At 37.5% G+C, this 17,722-nt stretch overlaps 1 protein-coding gene across 20 annotated transcripts; it reads right to left on the reverse strand.

Annotated features, from left to right (window-relative positions):
- Positions 1 to 11,810: 11,810 nt before the first annotated feature.
- On the reverse strand, positions 11,811 to 17,455 carry LOC106416528 (zinc finger BED domain-containing protein RICESLEEPER 2). Of its 20 annotated transcripts, none has more exons than XM_048762284.1 (10): positions 17,254 to 17,419; positions 16,691 to 17,114; positions 15,351 to 15,447; positions 14,992 to 15,011; positions 14,144 to 14,615; positions 13,908 to 14,058; positions 13,683 to 13,817; positions 12,249 to 13,215; positions 12,134 to 12,172; positions 11,811 to 12,046 (listed from the first exon to the last, which is right to left on the reverse strand). In XM_048762284.1, the coding sequence occupies exons 7-9, from the start codon at positions 13,710 to 13,712 to the stop codon at positions 12,159 to 12,161; spliced, it is 1,011 nt and encodes a 336-aa protein (XP_048618241.1). In that variant the 5' UTR covers positions 13,713 to 13,817; positions 13,908 to 14,058; positions 14,144 to 14,615; positions 14,992 to 15,011; positions 15,351 to 15,447; positions 16,691 to 17,114; positions 17,254 to 17,419; the 3' UTR covers positions 11,811 to 12,046; positions 12,134 to 12,158. The 20 variants fall into 20 exon arrangements, 16 of the variants coding, with proteins under 16 accessions (XP_048618241.1, XP_048618240.1, XP_048618235.1 ...); XM_048762283.1 differs by having other exon boundaries at positions 12,249 to 13,257; XM_048762278.1 differs by having other exon boundaries at positions 12,249 to 13,817; positions 13,908 to 14,615; positions 16,691 to 16,761; positions 16,922 to 17,077; positions 17,254 to 17,436.
- Between the last annotated feature and the right edge of the window lie 267 nt (positions 17,456 to 17,722).

Consider the following 17,722-nt stretch of genomic DNA (forward strand, 5'->3'; position numbering starts at 1 on the left):
AACCCGAACCAGAGCTGGATGGAGAGTTGTCCCGATGAACTACATCATCCTTTTGGCAACGACACGGCCTGATACGTGAAATGGCAGCCCAGATCTTGTGTAGCATGTCGTTGTTTGTCTTTATGCTCTGATCTCTCCAATGTTGTTGCTGGCGCGAAGTGGCGTTCGGTGGAAGCTCTTGCAGCTTGTACTGGCTGGAGTCTGATGGGAGTAGCTGATGGGGTTGTGAATCATCTGGAATGGCTTGTGCAGCCTCATCTTGTCCTTCTTCATCAACCACGCCCTTGCCTTTGGTCTGATATTTTGGCGTGAAGAAGGATGGCTTGTCTACTAGTGCGGTAGCAGGGGGTAGAAACTCAACTGCAGCCTCTGAAAGTAGAGCAGTCAGGCCGATCTGAGGCAGGTGGCAGTAGAGTGTTTTCTTCGCTCGGTCCTGGAATACGTAGACGTAAGGACCATCCCGATCGATCCTCGAGTGGGGACCAGCTATGAACTCCTTACTTACTAGAGAAATGACATCCAGGTAGTTCCAAGCAATGTTGTTCGATCTGTCCAGTGCTACCTGGTGGTTCTCACAGTCTACACCCACATGTCTAAGGATCCGAGTAATCACTGCACCAAATCCACATGCATTGCTCTTGGATTTGGTTACTTTCCCCTTGTATCCTGCTAAGTTTGCGGCCAGCACCGCTCCCATGTTGAAGGCAGTAGCAGGTGGGAATGTAGAGTTTCCAAATGCCGGTAGCAAATGCCTCACACCTTGGTACAGGAGGCACAACTCCCATTGCGTGACTGATGCGGCTGTGGTTGTCCCGTATAGCAATGAGCCAATGAGGCGTGTCGCATATCTCAGTACTGGGCTCCGGATAAGTGACTCCTTTGCCTGAGAAGATCTATAAACCCCTGTGCCAATCGTTTCCCAGAAGTTCAACAGCTCTGAAGTCCAATAAAGACCATATGTCCTCTCCCCCGCACTCAATCCAAATAGTCCGCAGAGGTCTGTGAAAGATACCTCATAGTATACTTTCTGCACTACGAATGCCAGAAAACCTTCCTGATGGCTATCATCGGGACGGGTGACGTATGCGGATGCTATGAACTGGCGTACCAACTCCGGATAAGTGGGTTCCTTGAGGTTGCATAGTTGGCCTAGACCCATGTTCTGGAACAGTCCTTCAATGTCTGCTTTGATTCCCAATATTGTCATCGTCTCAGGACATGCTAGTTGTGTAGCCGGAACGGCTACCTTCTTCATGTTGTTGTAGTGGGTGGTATCAGACTTATCCCACTTCTTTGGCCTTTGCTTCTCCAGCTGTGACGAACCCGCTTCTTGTGTGTTTTTCTTTGCTGATGTTTTCGTGCGCTTCATTCTCTACAAAATAGAATCATTGCTCTCAACATGGTTATAATCAATTAAGAAGGCAAAGCTGAACATGAAAATGAAAAGCAAAATCGAGTTGTGATAAAAAAAAACGAAATTGAAAAAAATTCTCTATCCCTAAATCATCTCAAATCATGTTCCAAACTCGTTGATCACAGACAATTGTGTTCTATTCCATGTTTAAACATCTGTTTCATGCATATTTGATCAAGGAATCAACACGGAAATAAGAAATTCACAAAACCCAAAAAATTGCTCAAGAACACGATTTCAGAATGTGGAGATTCGCGGAGTATACCTGTCTTAGGGTGAAGACGAGTGTAGGAATCAGGTAGAGCTCGAAAAATCAAGTGGAATAGAGCCCAAAATTGTTCAAATCGGATGATTATAGAGAGAGAAAGGGGGGGGGGAATTATAGGGAAATCGGAGGGGATGAGAGTTCTAAGGTTTAGATCCAAAAAAGGTCGGGTTTTGCCTTATAATTCTGTTTTCCGAACACGCATCGATCGATGCGTTTTGTTTCTATAACGCATCGATCGATCACATTCTTACGGCCCGGGCCATCTTGGTAATCGATCGATGCGTTTTTGTTCTATAACGCATCGATCGATGCGTTTTTAAAAAAACATACAAGATTTTCCGAGGAAATTCCGAGGAACAATTCAGATTGTCGATCGATCGATGGGATACTCTCATCGATCGATCACAATCTTACGGCCCGGTCCATCCTAGTAATCGATCGATGCGTTTGTGTTCTATAACGCATCGATCGATGCATTTTTAAAAAAAACATACAAGATTTTCCGACGAAATTCCGAGGAACAATTCAGATTGTCGATAGATCGATGGGTTACTCTCATCGATCGATCACAATCTTACGGCCCCGTAAATCCTAGTAATCGATCGATGCGTTTTTGTTCTATAACGCATCGATCGATGCATTTTTAAAAAACATACAAGATTTTCCGATGAAATTCCGAGGAACAATTCAGATTGTCGATAGATCGATGGGTTAATCTCATCGATCGATCACAATCTTACGGCCCGGTCCATCCTAGTAATCGATCGATGCGTTTTTTTTCTATAACGCATCGATCGATGCATTTTTAAAAAACATACAAGATTTTCCGAGGAAATTCCGAGGAACAATTCAGATTGTCGATAGATCGATGGGATACTCTCATCGATCGATCACAATCTTACGGCCCGGGCCATCTTAGTAATCGATCGATTTGTTTTTGTTCAAAAACGCATCGATCGATGCGTTTTTTTAAAAAAAATTACGTTTTGAAACCCCAAACACTAGTTCGTCGGAATTTCCTCGGAATATTCCGAGGAAATTTCGAGGAAGAAGAGGGTTTCGTCGGAGTTCCCTCGGAATAATCCGAGGAAATTCCGAGGAAATAGGTTTTTTAAACCGAAAACAACGTTTTGCCGTTTGAATAACACCTATATAACCCTTATTAAGGTCTTACGTTCATTATGAAGTCAAAAATTTGTTCCTTACCGTATAATTAACACTTTTCCGATTGTATGAACGAAATCTCGCAACATAAGAGAAACACTTATACCTTTTAACGAACGGTAAAGGGAATACTTTCAATTAGTTTTGAAATTTGTTATTTCATGGTTTATGCTCATGTATACAAAGAATCCTCAATGGTATGCATTACAATTGTATAAGAAATGAAATACGGCAAAAAAAATTGATGTTTTGAAACCCCAAACACTAGTTCCTCGGTATTTCCTCGGAATATTCCGAGGAAATTCCGACGGATATTTTACTATCTGTCGGAATTTCCTCGGAATATTTTCATTTTACCGGGCAAATATTTCGCGAAAATTGAAATTAGAATTCCGACGGAATTCCGACGGATAATGTCCGTCGGACCCTAGGTTTTATAACCACGAGCCCCTTCTTCTTCCCCATTTCTCTGTTCTTCCTCTGCGCGACTCCTCTCTTTCTCTCCGGCGATTTCCCCCTGAAATCCGACGATATCTCCGGCGATCTCCCTCTTCTCTTACACAAATCATGTAAGGACCCTATCCCACTCTCTTAGGTTCTATTTGTTAGGTTTTTGTGTAGTTTTGATAGATTTTTGTTAGGGTGATTGGTTAGGATTGTGATTTGGTTGTATAATAGGTTTAGAATTGTGATTTGGTTGAATAATTTGTTTTGTTGAATTGATTTAGAATTTTTTTATAATTTTTTTATTTTTTGTATTTATAAAATCGATTTTTGTATATAAAATCGATTTTTGTATTTTACAAACGATTTTTCTATATAAATTCGATTTTTTGGATTTTAAAAAAAAAAATTTCTATATAAATTCGATTTTTTGGATTTTACAAAACATTTTAATTATTAAACAATTTTTATTTATTAAAACTATTTTTGTTTATTAGAACTATTTTTATATATTTATTAAAAAATTTAATATATATAAATCTTTTTCTGTGATTAAATTATTTGGGATTTTTTTTAATAAAAAAAATTAATTTATATATTTCTGTATTTATTAAATATATATTTTTTAATTTACAGGTCTCATGATGATCAGACCCGGCCTCGACAGCGTCGTGGTCGTGGTGGTACGGGGAGCCAGTCTCGGGATTCCAGCCATTTTCAGGATTCCCTTCGCCCCACAGCTCCAACCATACACCCCTCTGCTGCACACCCGCTCTCTCGCTCTCGCGCTGCCGCTCCGTCCCCTTCCTCTCGGGAGTGATGAGGGTTGCGGAGTTGGTTCAACAGCCCGGCGTGACCATCTTCCATCTCACTCCAATCCACAGGTCGGGAACACCAAAATTGGTAATTAACATTTTTTTTCTTTAAATTGGATTATTACCGTTGTTCAAGGTTCAAGGCTGGATCCGGGATGCGATGCGCGGGGTTAACACTGGGTCGGCCCTCCAGGAAAGGACGACTTTCACTCGGCTAAGAAGAGGTTCCTGGTTTCGTCAGGCAAGTATTCATTTTTTCTGTCTTTTTTTAGTCTTTAAATAAACCTATGTGTTTTAAGCAAAAGTTCAAAGGAATTTCCGAAGAGACCCTTCAATCTCCACGGGGCCATAAAGTAGGCATATGGGGAAGCAAGATCCACGAGGGGACAAAGGAGAATCGGGAAACATTTTTAATTTATTTTTTTATTTATTTAATTAAACATTTTTTTATTATTACGAATAATGAGAAAACCTGCACGTCGGTGGAATTGGAAAAGGAGGAGCAAAGAAACTTCTTCCACCAATCTCTTCGCGGTCACGCGAGGAGCGACCGATTAAAGAAAGGCCTACAAGAACTTGGGACAGCTAGCCCGACGGAGGCAGTTTCAAGCTTTTTCCAATTTTGAGAGAATTTAATTGTGTCCTAAAAGTTTCTTAAATGTTTTTTCAAGGGAAGAAAAGAAAGGATAGCCGGTGATGATTCCCCTAAAAAGACGGCGATGAACAAGGAAGGCGATTGGTACGTGAGGGACGGAAAAACTCCTGGCCAACAAGGTGTTGGCGAAGTGTCTCAGCTTCAACCGAGAGACGCTTGACGGCTTCGACAACTTGTCCCGGCGAATCAACGAAAATCAAGTAAGTCGAAAAGAAGTTCATTCTATTTGGTAAATTCTAAATTGGCTTTTTTCTAAAGGTCAAAGAAGAAGGCTTCGGTTTGGCGTCGCAGGTTCAAAGTTCTTCGCAAGACGCCCCCTTTGTTGTAACAAGGAGTCCTCATTGAAGACAAGAGACGATCAAGAGGGAGGGCCGTACAAGAAGAGAGGTATCAGATCACATCTACCAGCGGCAAGGTTCGCCAAGATGACGGAGATGAGGTGACACTTGTAACCGGTAAGTTTTGAACGAGAAAAATACCCGAGGTATTTTCGATGATTAAACACTTTATTTTTTTTCTGAACGGAATTTTCATATTAGGAATTTTGGAGAAAAATTGGAGATTTTTTTTCAAATTAATATTCGGAACCGAGGGAAAATTCAGAACCACTAATCGATCGATGGGAACAAACTACCCATACATCCGTTTTTTCTTAAAAGCGGGGACTTTCCCGGATATTCGAAGGCAAACTCCTCGGATCAGACGGGCCCTAACCAGAGGATAGTAAGGGATAATCGACATAGAACGGATGGGAAGGATCATGTACCGCGGCCGATAATATGTAGGTACTGCCCGACCAGGGGTTTTCCGCAGATCCGGACGGAACGAGTCTGATAGGAAGAAAGGATCTGACGAGAAGGACCTAGCATTTTTTGATTTTCCGGACAAGAACCTAAACGAAAAACATTCGGATATTTCAATCGTTTTCCTAGATCAAAAAAAGCAGATCAACAGATCGTATTAGGACGGGACGGGATGTTTTAAGGTCCTCAAGGACTTCCGATGAACTGTAATCGAAGGGTCTTTGGGATTAAAACCAAACGGGGGAGAATTAACCAAGAAACACCAATTTTGGGAGTTCGACGCGGGAAGTGCTCAGAGTCTGTGTTAGTGGAAAAAGGAGGATTCAGAGGCAAGTCACCCCTTCGCCCCACAGCTCCAACCATACATCTCCCTGCTGCTGCACCCGCTCATGCTCCTCTCGCTCCGCTGCTGCATCCGCTCCTGTTTCCTCCGGGTCCTCCGGAGTGATGAGGGTTTGCGGAGTTGGTTCAACAGCCCGGTCGTGACCATCTTCCGTATCTCACTCCGTATCCACATGGACGGGGTCAAACATGGTAATTAAACATTTTTTTTTCTTTAAATTTGGATTCATTATTAACCGTTTGTTCTTTTAATAAGGTTCAACCGATCCGGGAACGGGATCAGCGCATGGATCAACCGTATGATGTACTCGGCCCTCGACAGTGGACATCCGACTTTCACTCACTTCCCAACCGACAAGCAGGTTCTGTGGTTTCGTCAGTTTGCGGTAAGTATTCTAATTTTTTACTTATATTTTTAATCTTTAATATAAATTTTCTACTAATTGTGTTTTTTTTTCAGCAAGAGTTCAACTGGAATTCCGATGAGACGCTCTTTATCTATCACCACTTCGTCCATAAAGTAATGGACAACTATGGGAAGCAGATCCACGAGTGGAAGAAGAAGTGGGAAATCAATAAGGTTCGATTTAATTTATTAAACAATTTTTTAATTTATTAAACTATTTTTTAATTTATTAAACTTTTTCTTTTTTTTTTAATTAAAAGGTCCCAAAGTCGATGAACGATACGGTCTGGAAGGAGTTGTGTGCGCATTGGGATAAGGAGGAGACGAAAGAAACTTCTTCCACCAACTCCACCAACCGCAGGAGCGACCGTAAAGGGAAGGGCATCTACAAGCATAACTTGGGTGCTCAATCTATTGCCACTCTCGGAGATCGCATGGTAAGTTCAACCGCTTTTTCTTCAATTATTTGAGTTTCAGAATTTAAATTTATTGTGCATTTCTTCTAATTTCTAATGTTTCTTTAATTTTATGTTTTTTTTCAAGGCGGAAGAAAATGATGGCGAGCCGGTCGATGATCTCGCCCTAATGAGGAGGGCGTATACCAACAAGAAGACCGGCCAGATTGATGACGGTCTTGTGAGGGACGTGGTCGACCTGGTCCAAACTCAGGTGGTAGACGAAGTGTCTCAGCTTCAAACCGAGGATGACGCTTCGACGGCTTCGACCAACTTGTCCCGGTTTCGAATCAACGAAATCGTTGAATCCGTAAGTTCTCTTTTTTAAAGTTCAATTCATTTATTTCTTGGTTTAAATTTCTAAATTTGGCTTTTTTTCTATTCAGTCGGTTCCAAAGAAGAAGGGACGTTTGTTCGGTTTGGGTCGTCGCACCCGGTCGGTTCCTCCTTCTTCTGCACCACCGCCCTTTGTTGATCCAGAAGTACTTACGGCTCAGTTGAAGGACAAAGATGATCGAATATCTTTGTTGGAGACCCAGATGGCGGCTCAACAGGCGGGCTATGAGGCACAGAGGAGGCTGAACCAGCAAATGATGGAGATGATGCAGAGGATGTACCCGAACGAGGTGTTCCCGGACGTGCCAGACCCGTAGTTTTTTTTTCCCCAATCTCGGAATGTTTTATTTTTATTTGTGAAACTTTGAATATTAATTAGTATGATTTCAATTTTACTTTTAATTTCATATTTTCGAATTTAAATTTCAGAAATTTTATTTTTTCAAAAAAATTAATATTTTTTACATTTCGAGGAAATTAATTATATTTTTCACTACATCGATCGATGCGTTTTTGAACAAAAACGCATCGATCGATCCGTTTTTTTAAAAAAATATAGCGAGGGACATTTCCCTCGGAATTTTCCGAGGGACAACTCCCTCGGAAAATTCCGAGGAACGGATCCCTCGGAATATACCGAGGGAACAGTTCCTCGGAATAAACCGAGGAAAAAGTCCGTCGGTATACTCCTATCGATCGATGTATATATGTCCAAACACGCATCGATCGATGAACTTCCGAGGAATTATCCCGACGAAGTTCTACCTCGGTATATTCCGAGGACTTTTCCGACAAACAAGGGATCCTCGGAATTTCCTCGGAAATTTATTTCCTCGGAATTCCGTCGGAAAATTCCGAGGGATTTCAGAGGAAAAAAGAAATTCCGAGGAATTATTTCCGACGACGTATTTCGTCGGAATTGCGTCGGAATAACGATATTCCGACGAAATTCCGACGATTTTTTCCCTCAGAATCCTTGATGTTTTCTTGTAGTGTTTATAGATTAAGGTTTAGGGTTTAGGGTTTAGGGTTTAAGGTTTAGAATTTAGGGTTTAAGGTTTAGAATTTAGGGTTTAGGGTTTAGGGTTTAGGGTTTAGGGTTTAGAATTGAGAAATGAGGTTTTAGGGATAAGATTTCAAATTTTGAAAAATAAAAAAATTAAAATTTTCAAAAGATAAAATGCTATTTTGGTCATTTTAGTTTTTGAATGTTATTTTTGTGATATAAACTTAGAAATGTGCTATTTTGGAGATTTGTCTATTTTGTTTTGCTTTAGTTTAAATTCTGTAGAAGTAAATTATTTTAAAAAATGGTTTTTTGTATAAAAGTTACACTGAGTGCTCAAACTAAGCACAAAGAAGCATTCCACAAAGATAGGTAGAAAATTAATCAAGAATTTCGATTGTTTCAGAAGAAATAGCTGTTCGAGACAAATATAAGACTATGAGAGACCGATTGAAATATGTCATATAAATGAATAAACATATATAAAGAGTATCCAATACGGGAGGAAGAAACACCAGAACGCCCATGAACACAGACATGAGTAAACCTTATGACTGATACAATGAGATTTTATCAAAGCTGTCATGCAGAAGATAGGGTTCTCGACAACCTGGATTGATTAGATAATGCGACGAATAACATCTGTGAATTATCATGTCCTTCTAAATGGTCAACCCAAATGCATTATTGTCCTTAAAAGAGAATTGTGTCAAGGAGATCATTGTTCTCCTTTAATATTTATTCTATATACAGAACCAATAGTTAGCATTTTTAATCATGCGAAAAAGCAAGAAAAGATAACGGAAATGAGTATCTCATGCGCTAGCCCCGGTGTAGCACCTTCTTTTGCTTAGGATAATCTTTTTTTTTCTGTACGGGAAACTATGAAAGTTGTTAGGACATATGAAAAAGCTTTGGGGCAGTGTATTAACTTTGACAAGTCATCTCTACATTCTGGTAAGAGAATGCCTAAAAATGTAAAGCAATCAATCAAATCTTTTTGGGAATTAATAACAAAGGTGAAATGGGGTCCTACTTGAAAATTCAATAGGATATTAATCAATCAAAATATAAATTGTCATTCTCCTATCCACATTAGGGTCGTCGGCACAGACCATGGGACAAGGGAACGATCATTCGGTCGAAGGACATCAAGACATGTGTTGCATGGTCTGAAGTAAAGAGATAAGTCCAGGAAAATAGATAATTAGCCAAAGAAATAAAGAGAAATGGGGAAATTAAGATGGAACGAGTTAGGAAAGGAATGAAGATAGCTTGACCTAGTGGAAGGAGCTTAGGTCTAAGCTCATCTAGGCCGGATCAGCTGGATTAACTGGCACTCTGGGCTCAGCTAGCTAGACCAGATTCCAGGAACCTCAACTTAGATGAAAGGAGTATTAGGTAGTTAGGGAAGTTGGCTGGACAGGGACTGTTAATGGACTGGTGGTCTATCAGGAATTTTTTGGCGACAAGTCTTGGTGCAAGTGTGCTGAGTGGTTGGACAGTTTATGGCCAAACAGAAGGGAATGGACAGATGTCCATTCGGATGGCCAAATTGCAAGGCACACATAAATGAATATACGGAAAACACCCAAAGCACACATAAGCAGAGGCAAATGGAAAAGAGAACACTTGGTCGGAAGGAAGAAAGATCTAGTCGGACGTTCAAGAAATCATAAGAACCGACTACGGTTACATGAAGATCAGTTTGTTAAAGAGGTCAAGCATGGATCCTTCAGTGACAAAAATAAAGAGAAGAATGCGGGCACCACTGAGCGCACGTCTAAATGATATACCATGGTTTTACCACTTTTGGACCATGGTATAAGTTCTTTTGAACGTCTATTCTATATCTTAGTTTTGTATACAGTTTTTATGAAATCATTTTTATTTATTTGAAAATAATTGACCCACCAACAACATATATGAATATAAATATAAATCTGACCAAACAGATTTTGTTAATCATTCATTTCTAAACTGAAGCCCCTTATCTAACAGTTTTTTATCCGAAACAACAAATAAACGTTAGAATAATATTTTTTTGTCGGATCCCTACGATCATGCAGATTATTTAAAGTTTTTCTTGGATATATGTAAGTTCACCAACCAATAATAGTCTGTCACTTCAAATGCAGTTTTTTTTAAAACAAAATAATAAGAATTTGTCAAGTCATATTATGTTTTAAAAATAAATAAAAAAGTAAAAGTAAATAAAAAATAGTAGTAGATGCTAAAATATTTTTTTTAACATTGTTAATGCTGTCAGCAAAACACTAAACCCAAAATCCTAAAGCCTTGGTAAATCCTAAACCCTTCGGTAAATCCTAAACCCTAAATCATAAACACTAAACACTAAATTCTAAAGACTAAACCCTAAACGCCGTAAAAAAACTCTAAACCCTAAACTTACCAAAGGGTTAAGAGTTTATCCAATGGTTTAGCGTTTAAGGTTTCGTGTTTAAGATTTACAGTTTAGTGTTTTGTAGACGGCATTAACAATGATGTTAAAAAAAAAATTTGGTAGTTACAAATATTTTTTATTTATTTTTACCTTTTTATTTTAAAAATACTAGGGAAATTGCCAAAAATATTATTTTCAAATTACCATTTTTCATGTTTAGACTAACCACTTTTACACTCATCTTTAATGAAAGGTAAAAGACATTTATAATCATTTGATTAACTTTGACAAAAAAAACATATGGTTAACTAATCTAAATTTAAAACATCAACTCTAAACCCTAAATCATCAACTATAAACCCTAAACCCCGAAACATCAACTCTAAACCCTAAACCCTAAACCTTCAAACCTAAACCCTAAAACATCAACTCTAAACCCTAAACGTAAACCCTAAACCCTAAATCTAAACTTAAAACATCAACCCTAAACCCTAAATCATCAACTCTAAACCCTAAACCATGAAACATCAACTCTAAACCCTAAACCCCTAAACATCAACTCTAACCCTAAACCTTCAAATCTAAACCCTAAAACATTAACTCTAAACCCTAAACGTAAACCCTAAACCCTATATTTTTCTGAAATTCAAACCCTAAACCCTAAAACCCTAAATCTTCAAATCTAAACCCTAAAACATCTACTCTAACCCCTAAACATAAACTCTAAACCCTAAAACCCTAAACCTTCAAATCTAAACCCTAAAACATCAACTCTAGGGTTTTAGGGTTTAGGGTTTAGAGTTTAGGGTTTATAGTTGAAGGTTTAGGGTTTAGAGTTGATGTTTTGGGGTTTAGGGTTAAATTTTTAGGGTTTAGGGTTTAGAGTTTACTTTTTAGGGTTTAGGGTTTAGTGTTGATAGTTTAGGGTTTAGTGTTGACGGTTTAGGGTTTAGAGTTGAAGTTTAGGGTTTAGAGTTTAGAGTTGATGTTTTAGGGTTTAGAGTTGAAGGTTTAGGGTTTAGGGTTTAGGGTTGATGTTTGGGGGTATGCTTGGGCGTTCGGATACCCGTTGGCGTTCGGGTCGGGTATTTCGGTTTTCGGTTCTTTTTATATCACCTCGTAGGTCCCATTCTAGAATTTTCTAACTACGGGTCGGGATTGAATATAACACCTTAACACCTCGGTTTCGGGTCGGTTTATATCATATTTGAAAATCCATAAAGTAACCATATGTTATTTGAGTTCGTTTTTTTTGGATCGGTTCGGGTTAAACTGAAGTAAAAGACAAAAAAAAAAAAAATCAAAAGAAACACATAACTGAATGTGTGAAACTGAATACAAAGGTTTTTAAAACAGAAAATAGCAACATCCTAAAACGCATCAATACTGAAAATAACAACATTTAAAAGTTTTGAAACTAAAGACTTAAAAGAAACAACAAACGTAAACTGAAAGACACACAAGTAAATGAGAGACATTGGAACAATCTTTAGCTTAGGAGTACTTGACAATCATGATGTGGAACGTACTACTCCTGCCAAAGAAAAACGTAAAAGTTAAGCTAAAAACAAACTGAAACAGAAGCAAATCATTATAAACCAAAGGGTGTTTAGTGCAATACCTTAGAAACGAAGAGGCTTTTGATGTCATATAGCAAATTCTGATGCAAGACAGAACAAATCAAATCAGTAAAGAAACAAAATTTAAATCTAAAGGTTACAAGATAGATGACATACCTCTCTTAATCTTTTCTTGTTCTTCAATGTCTTCAATGATTTCTGCATTAGTAAGCACTCTTGACTCGCAAGAAATGTCTTGCTTAAGCCATTGTTCAGTACACATCAATACCTCAATCATGAAGTGAGTAAGGCAGCTTCGAGATGGGCTTATGATCCTTCCACCTGTACTGAAGGCACTCTCGGATGCAACAGAAGAAACCTGCATTGCAAGGACATCCTTTGCAATCCGCGACAAAATTGGGAACTTGGTACAATTTTGCTTCCAAAACGAGATCACATCATACTCTACACCAGCCATCATATCTGGATTCTCAACTCCTTCTTTCAAGTATATATCCAGCTCATCCAGATTATCTTTTACTCCAATCTCATTAAGCATCTCCTTGTACCTTCGGCCAATTCGCTTGTAACCTAAACCATCATCATGTAAATCCGTACCAATCATGCTCAGTTCTCGACTACAAGGAGTGGATCCACTGTTGCTAGTTTTAGCTTCATCAGATTTCCCACTGGCTTCCTTCCCATATTTTGCACCATACTCTTTAAATGAACTGCGCAAAACAGAAATCACCGAATCATATATTGCTTTCCCTTCCAAACTGTCTTTCCCGTAGAGCTCATCAAAACACAAGCTTGCCAGCACTATCTTCTTTGTTGGATCAAAAACTGTTGCCACAATTAACATCTTGTTGATGTTCTTCAGCCCATCCCAGTACTTGTCAAACTTTTTGAACATCTCCTCAGCCTTATCCTTCAGCTCATGATCTGTGCTTTCACTTAACGCCAGAAGGTTGGTGGCTATGTTCACAATCTCCTCGTAACACTTGTGAGCATTGAGAGATGTTGACGCAGACACAACTAGTGTAGAGTTGTAGAAGATCACCAAGAAACGACGTAGTCTTTCGATTGCTTTCCAGTCAGCGTATTGAGGAGGTCCCGCTCTCTTCTTTCCTTTATCCCCCACCTCCATAAAATAATCGTTGTAGAGGTTATCCTCTGTCTCCATCTTGTCAAACACAATTCTAAACTTCAAAGCTGTACTCAACATTAGGTAAGTGGAGTTCCACCTAGTAGTAACATCTAAAGGCAAGCTTCCCCTAGTCATTCTACCAGATTCTACTTTTTGCTCAAAGGATATCAACCTATTTCCTGAACCTCTAACATAGACTACAACATTACGGACTGCATCCACACTCTCATTAGCATCAGTCAATCCGTCCTTCACAATCAAGTTGATGATGTGTGCACTACATCTCATATGCAATCATTCTCCATCTAAAACTAGTGCATCATCAGACACTAAAGAGAACTGACCATGAAATCTTCTCAAGGCGGATGAATTAGCAGTTGCATTGTCAACAGTTACGCAAAATATTTTCTCAATTCCCCAATCAGCCAAGACATCTAAAAGAACCCTAGAGATTGCCTGACCTTTGTGATCACTGACATGTTTGAACCCATGATAAGCTTCAGAATTACATCAGATCAAGGTGTGGATCTAGTCTTTTCCCTCCAATCGCCAACACTCATCAATGTAATGCGCATTCACCACCATGTAACTTGCCCCTGTGAACAATAATAAGCATGCCAACACGTTAGCTATAAGCACCCAAATATCAGTACATAAACATTTAATTTAAGATTCAAAATGCTTACGGGTTATTTTAGCCTCCCAAATATCAGTAGTCAGAGATACTCTTTGCTTGTTTGCTTCAAACCACTTTTTCATAGCAGCCTTCCTCTGCAAGTACATCTTTACAATCTCCCTTGTTGAGGTCCTCCTTGACACAGGTTTGTCTAATTTCATCTGCACAGATAAATAAAAAATTATATAAAAGAAATCAAAACTAGCCCAATAAACTAAAGAATTAAACAAGTAGATAGCTTGTTACAGAAGTGTTTCCAAGCCACACTTTCTACCCAACATAATGGTAACTCCCCTATCACCATCATCTCATTGGTTGCTTCTTTGAAAGTTTCTTCGCTGATTTTTGTAGACATCACATTCCCTTCTTCATCTATGACTTGCTGAGTTGAACTTTGGCCATCTGAATACGAGTAGAACTGTTTGCATATGCTGATATGCTTCAGCAAGTTTTTAGTTCCCGATTTTGTTTTACAACAAAAATTCTTCTTGCAGTAATGACAGATACATTTGTCACGCTTATCTTTCGTCCTTGTGTAATGGTTCCAGATTTTGGACCTTGGAGGAAGAATCCTGGGCGCTTTATTGGCTTCATTGGCTGTAGGAGATTCTTTACGTTTGCCTCTATTATCTGGAGTAGTCAATTCTTGTTCTTCTTCGTCCTCTACATCTTTGTTGTTGTCAAACGAAACTCGGTTTGAAGTTGATGAAGAATCCATCTGTGACAAGTTAAATGGAACCATTATCAGACAATTATCCATCTCAGACAAGTCAAATTGAAGTTGGAACACTAAACAATCATCACGGACACAAACTGGTTAAATAGAACCGTAAACCATCATCAACTACACGAAACCCTACATCTCAAAATGGGTTTGTTTGGAAACTTTGATATCTATGTTAAAAAGAGGATTGTTTGGAATCTTGGATTGTAGTGTTAAAAAGAGGTTTAGCCAATCCATACCCGTTTTTTAAAGCCCATTGACTGAAATTAAAGTTTTTGGGCGTAAATTTATCATTCTTATCTTCTTAGCCCAACTAATTAAAAAGATAAATCCCCAAAAAATCGACTCCCTCTAACAAATCAAATATTACCTTTTTTTCTTTCCTTCATCCTTTCTCCCCACATAAAATGCACACAATAAATAAATGATTGATTAGCAAGATATTCTAAAAATACAAAATCAATTAAATGTAACTTCCCTAATTGGTTACCATCTTTTGCGGAAAAAAGTTTATAGTATCTAACATTGAATAAGAATATACGATTGTGTACAATAACAGAAGAAAAAATATTGGTCCTCTATCTATCCTCACCAGAAATTACGATTAACGTATATTACTTCACACATCTATATATATTGACACTACAATTATAGACTTCCCATCCACCTCTCACGTCAGACATGTCAAACGAAAAAAAAAAGTGTCTTATTAAGGATCTCAAACCTTACCGAGAGGAATGACGTCTGACTCTCAAACTGATTCATTCTTGGAAACAAAGCACCAGTTTTGGAGGAGATACTTTTGAGTGCATCCTTGTAGACCAAACTGTAAGATACATTTCCTTTCACTATATATACATGATTCTCAACTAATATTGAATCATATTCTTCAGTGTTTTGTTAAAAGGGTGCTAAAATCCAGGCATCATGCAAAAGATCTAAAATGTTTCGTTAATTGAGACAATTTCGTCAACTCTATCTGGTGGAGATGTAAGTGATAGAACCCTCCCTATGTTATCATATTGTACTACTTTATGAAGCCTGCGGCTTACGTTAATATTTATGTTCAAATTAACATAATGCGTTTTCATATGTTTTTAGCTCCCTGCGATAGATTGTATCAATCAGAACTCATCTGAAGATTTTTCAATCCCAAGTAACAAGCGTAAGGAAGATGACTGTGATCAAATGGACATGATATCTACTTCTAAAAAGTTATGCACTAAGATCATAAAGAAGGAGAAGACAAAGACTGATTAGTGATGATTTGGCCACCTAATAAAGAGTTATTTTGCTGTGATTTTTAATTTATTGTTTTATGACTTTGCTTTGGTTTTTATATTTTCGTGATGGTTGTGTTACATTGATATTCCCTTATCTATTTATTCAATAAAGTTTGTTTTGTTTTTAATTATTGAATCACGTGAAGATTAAAAAAATACATATTTTTGTATTATATACTTCAACCAGTCTAACCAAATATTCTTTGTCATTCTTTTCACGTCTAACCAACAACTTAACAACAATCATTCTTATCTCCTTCACTTGACGTAAATAATTTAAGAAATGCCTTCAAAGAACTAGCTTACTCATTTAATAGGTAAATATGTATTGGAATGATAGACTCACAGTATACATGTTTATTTTTTCTCTATAAATTATAAATTGATTCTGTTTTTGAATGCAGGTTTCAGACTTCAGCATAATTGGTTTCATCTGATGGTTGAGGAAGAGATTTGGTGTTGTTGTCAACCTATATTTCATCTATTTATGAAACACTTGATTCAAATAAGTATGCATTAGCTAGAGTTTTAGACAAGACACATCCTCTATTTATTCTGCTATTTTCAAACAATTAAGTGTTAATTTTTTCTACTATTTCTTACACAATCATTCACATTAACAAATATATTCTTCAATCAATCAAGTTAAAAGCTACCATATATAGCTAAACCAACAAAATAACTTGATCGAAATCCTAGATGATGCTAAGTTGTTTTCATCTAATGAAAAAGCTAATTGATACTTCATTCACCTAATAGCTAAAATAAATAATAGAATTTACTAACCGTGTTTTGTAATCTGAAGTGTGGTCGACAAATGTGTTGTCTAAATTTCGAATAGGAGTCTGGTCTTCGTTCTCCAAAACGTTTGAAATCATGCAAATCAAATAAAATATATATATTATTTACAAACCACCATACACAATCTATTTGTATTTACAGAGATATTAGACAAACACACAAATATGAATCTTTACATCAATCAAAACTGTGATGGAAACTTAAACAATAACTTACACCAACTGTGAGGACATGGAAAACCTTAGAGATCCTCAATTCTGATTCAAAATTTCGAGTTTTTGTTTCATTACGACTGTATATTATTTGAGACGATCCATCTTGAACACACAATTCCATTCATCCTCACTGATTCATCATCCTCTGCTTTCATTGCTGGTTGCATGTTTCAAGCTACAGATTAGTCTCCAATCTACAACGATCTCTCATAGTTAATATATATATATATATATATATATATATATATATATATATATTTGAAACAAACAAAAATCAATACATCTAAGTAACCAGATCTCATAATCTAAAGGGAAATATATGTAGACTCTAACCTTTGAATCACTTAAGTATTTTAAGGTTAGCTGAGACAAAGAGATTGAATCCTCGCTTTCCTCATAAAAATCGCTCCATGATTGGATCTCGGATAAAAAGCATCACCGTGGTAAAGAGATGAACAGAGAAGATGAAAATTTTTCTTTGCTTCAACGACAAAAAGGAAGCGTACTCAGAAAAAAAAAAAAGGTTTGTTTGCTAGCTTTTTTTTCCCCGGACTAATCTGTTTGTTAATTAAAATTGGGCTTAGGTTGGACCCTTTGTTTAAATGTTTGCATCTATGGCCCAATTATTTAACTCATACATTACATGTACACAATTGATTAGTAAAACTTATACTAAACTAAAAATTAAAAATACAGAAAAAAATTTATATATTACGATGTATATATTGAAATAATATGGAAATATGTTACATTTCTATGTAAAAAAAATTACAAAATTGTTTACTGAAGTTTATATTTTAAT

Source organism: Brassica napus, chromosome C7, assembly GCF_020379485.1.
Source record: "Brassica napus cultivar Da-Ae chromosome C7, Da-Ae, whole genome shotgun sequence".
In the NCBI taxonomy this organism is placed as follows: domain Eukaryota; kingdom Viridiplantae; phylum Streptophyta; class Magnoliopsida; order Brassicales; family Brassicaceae; genus Brassica; species Brassica napus.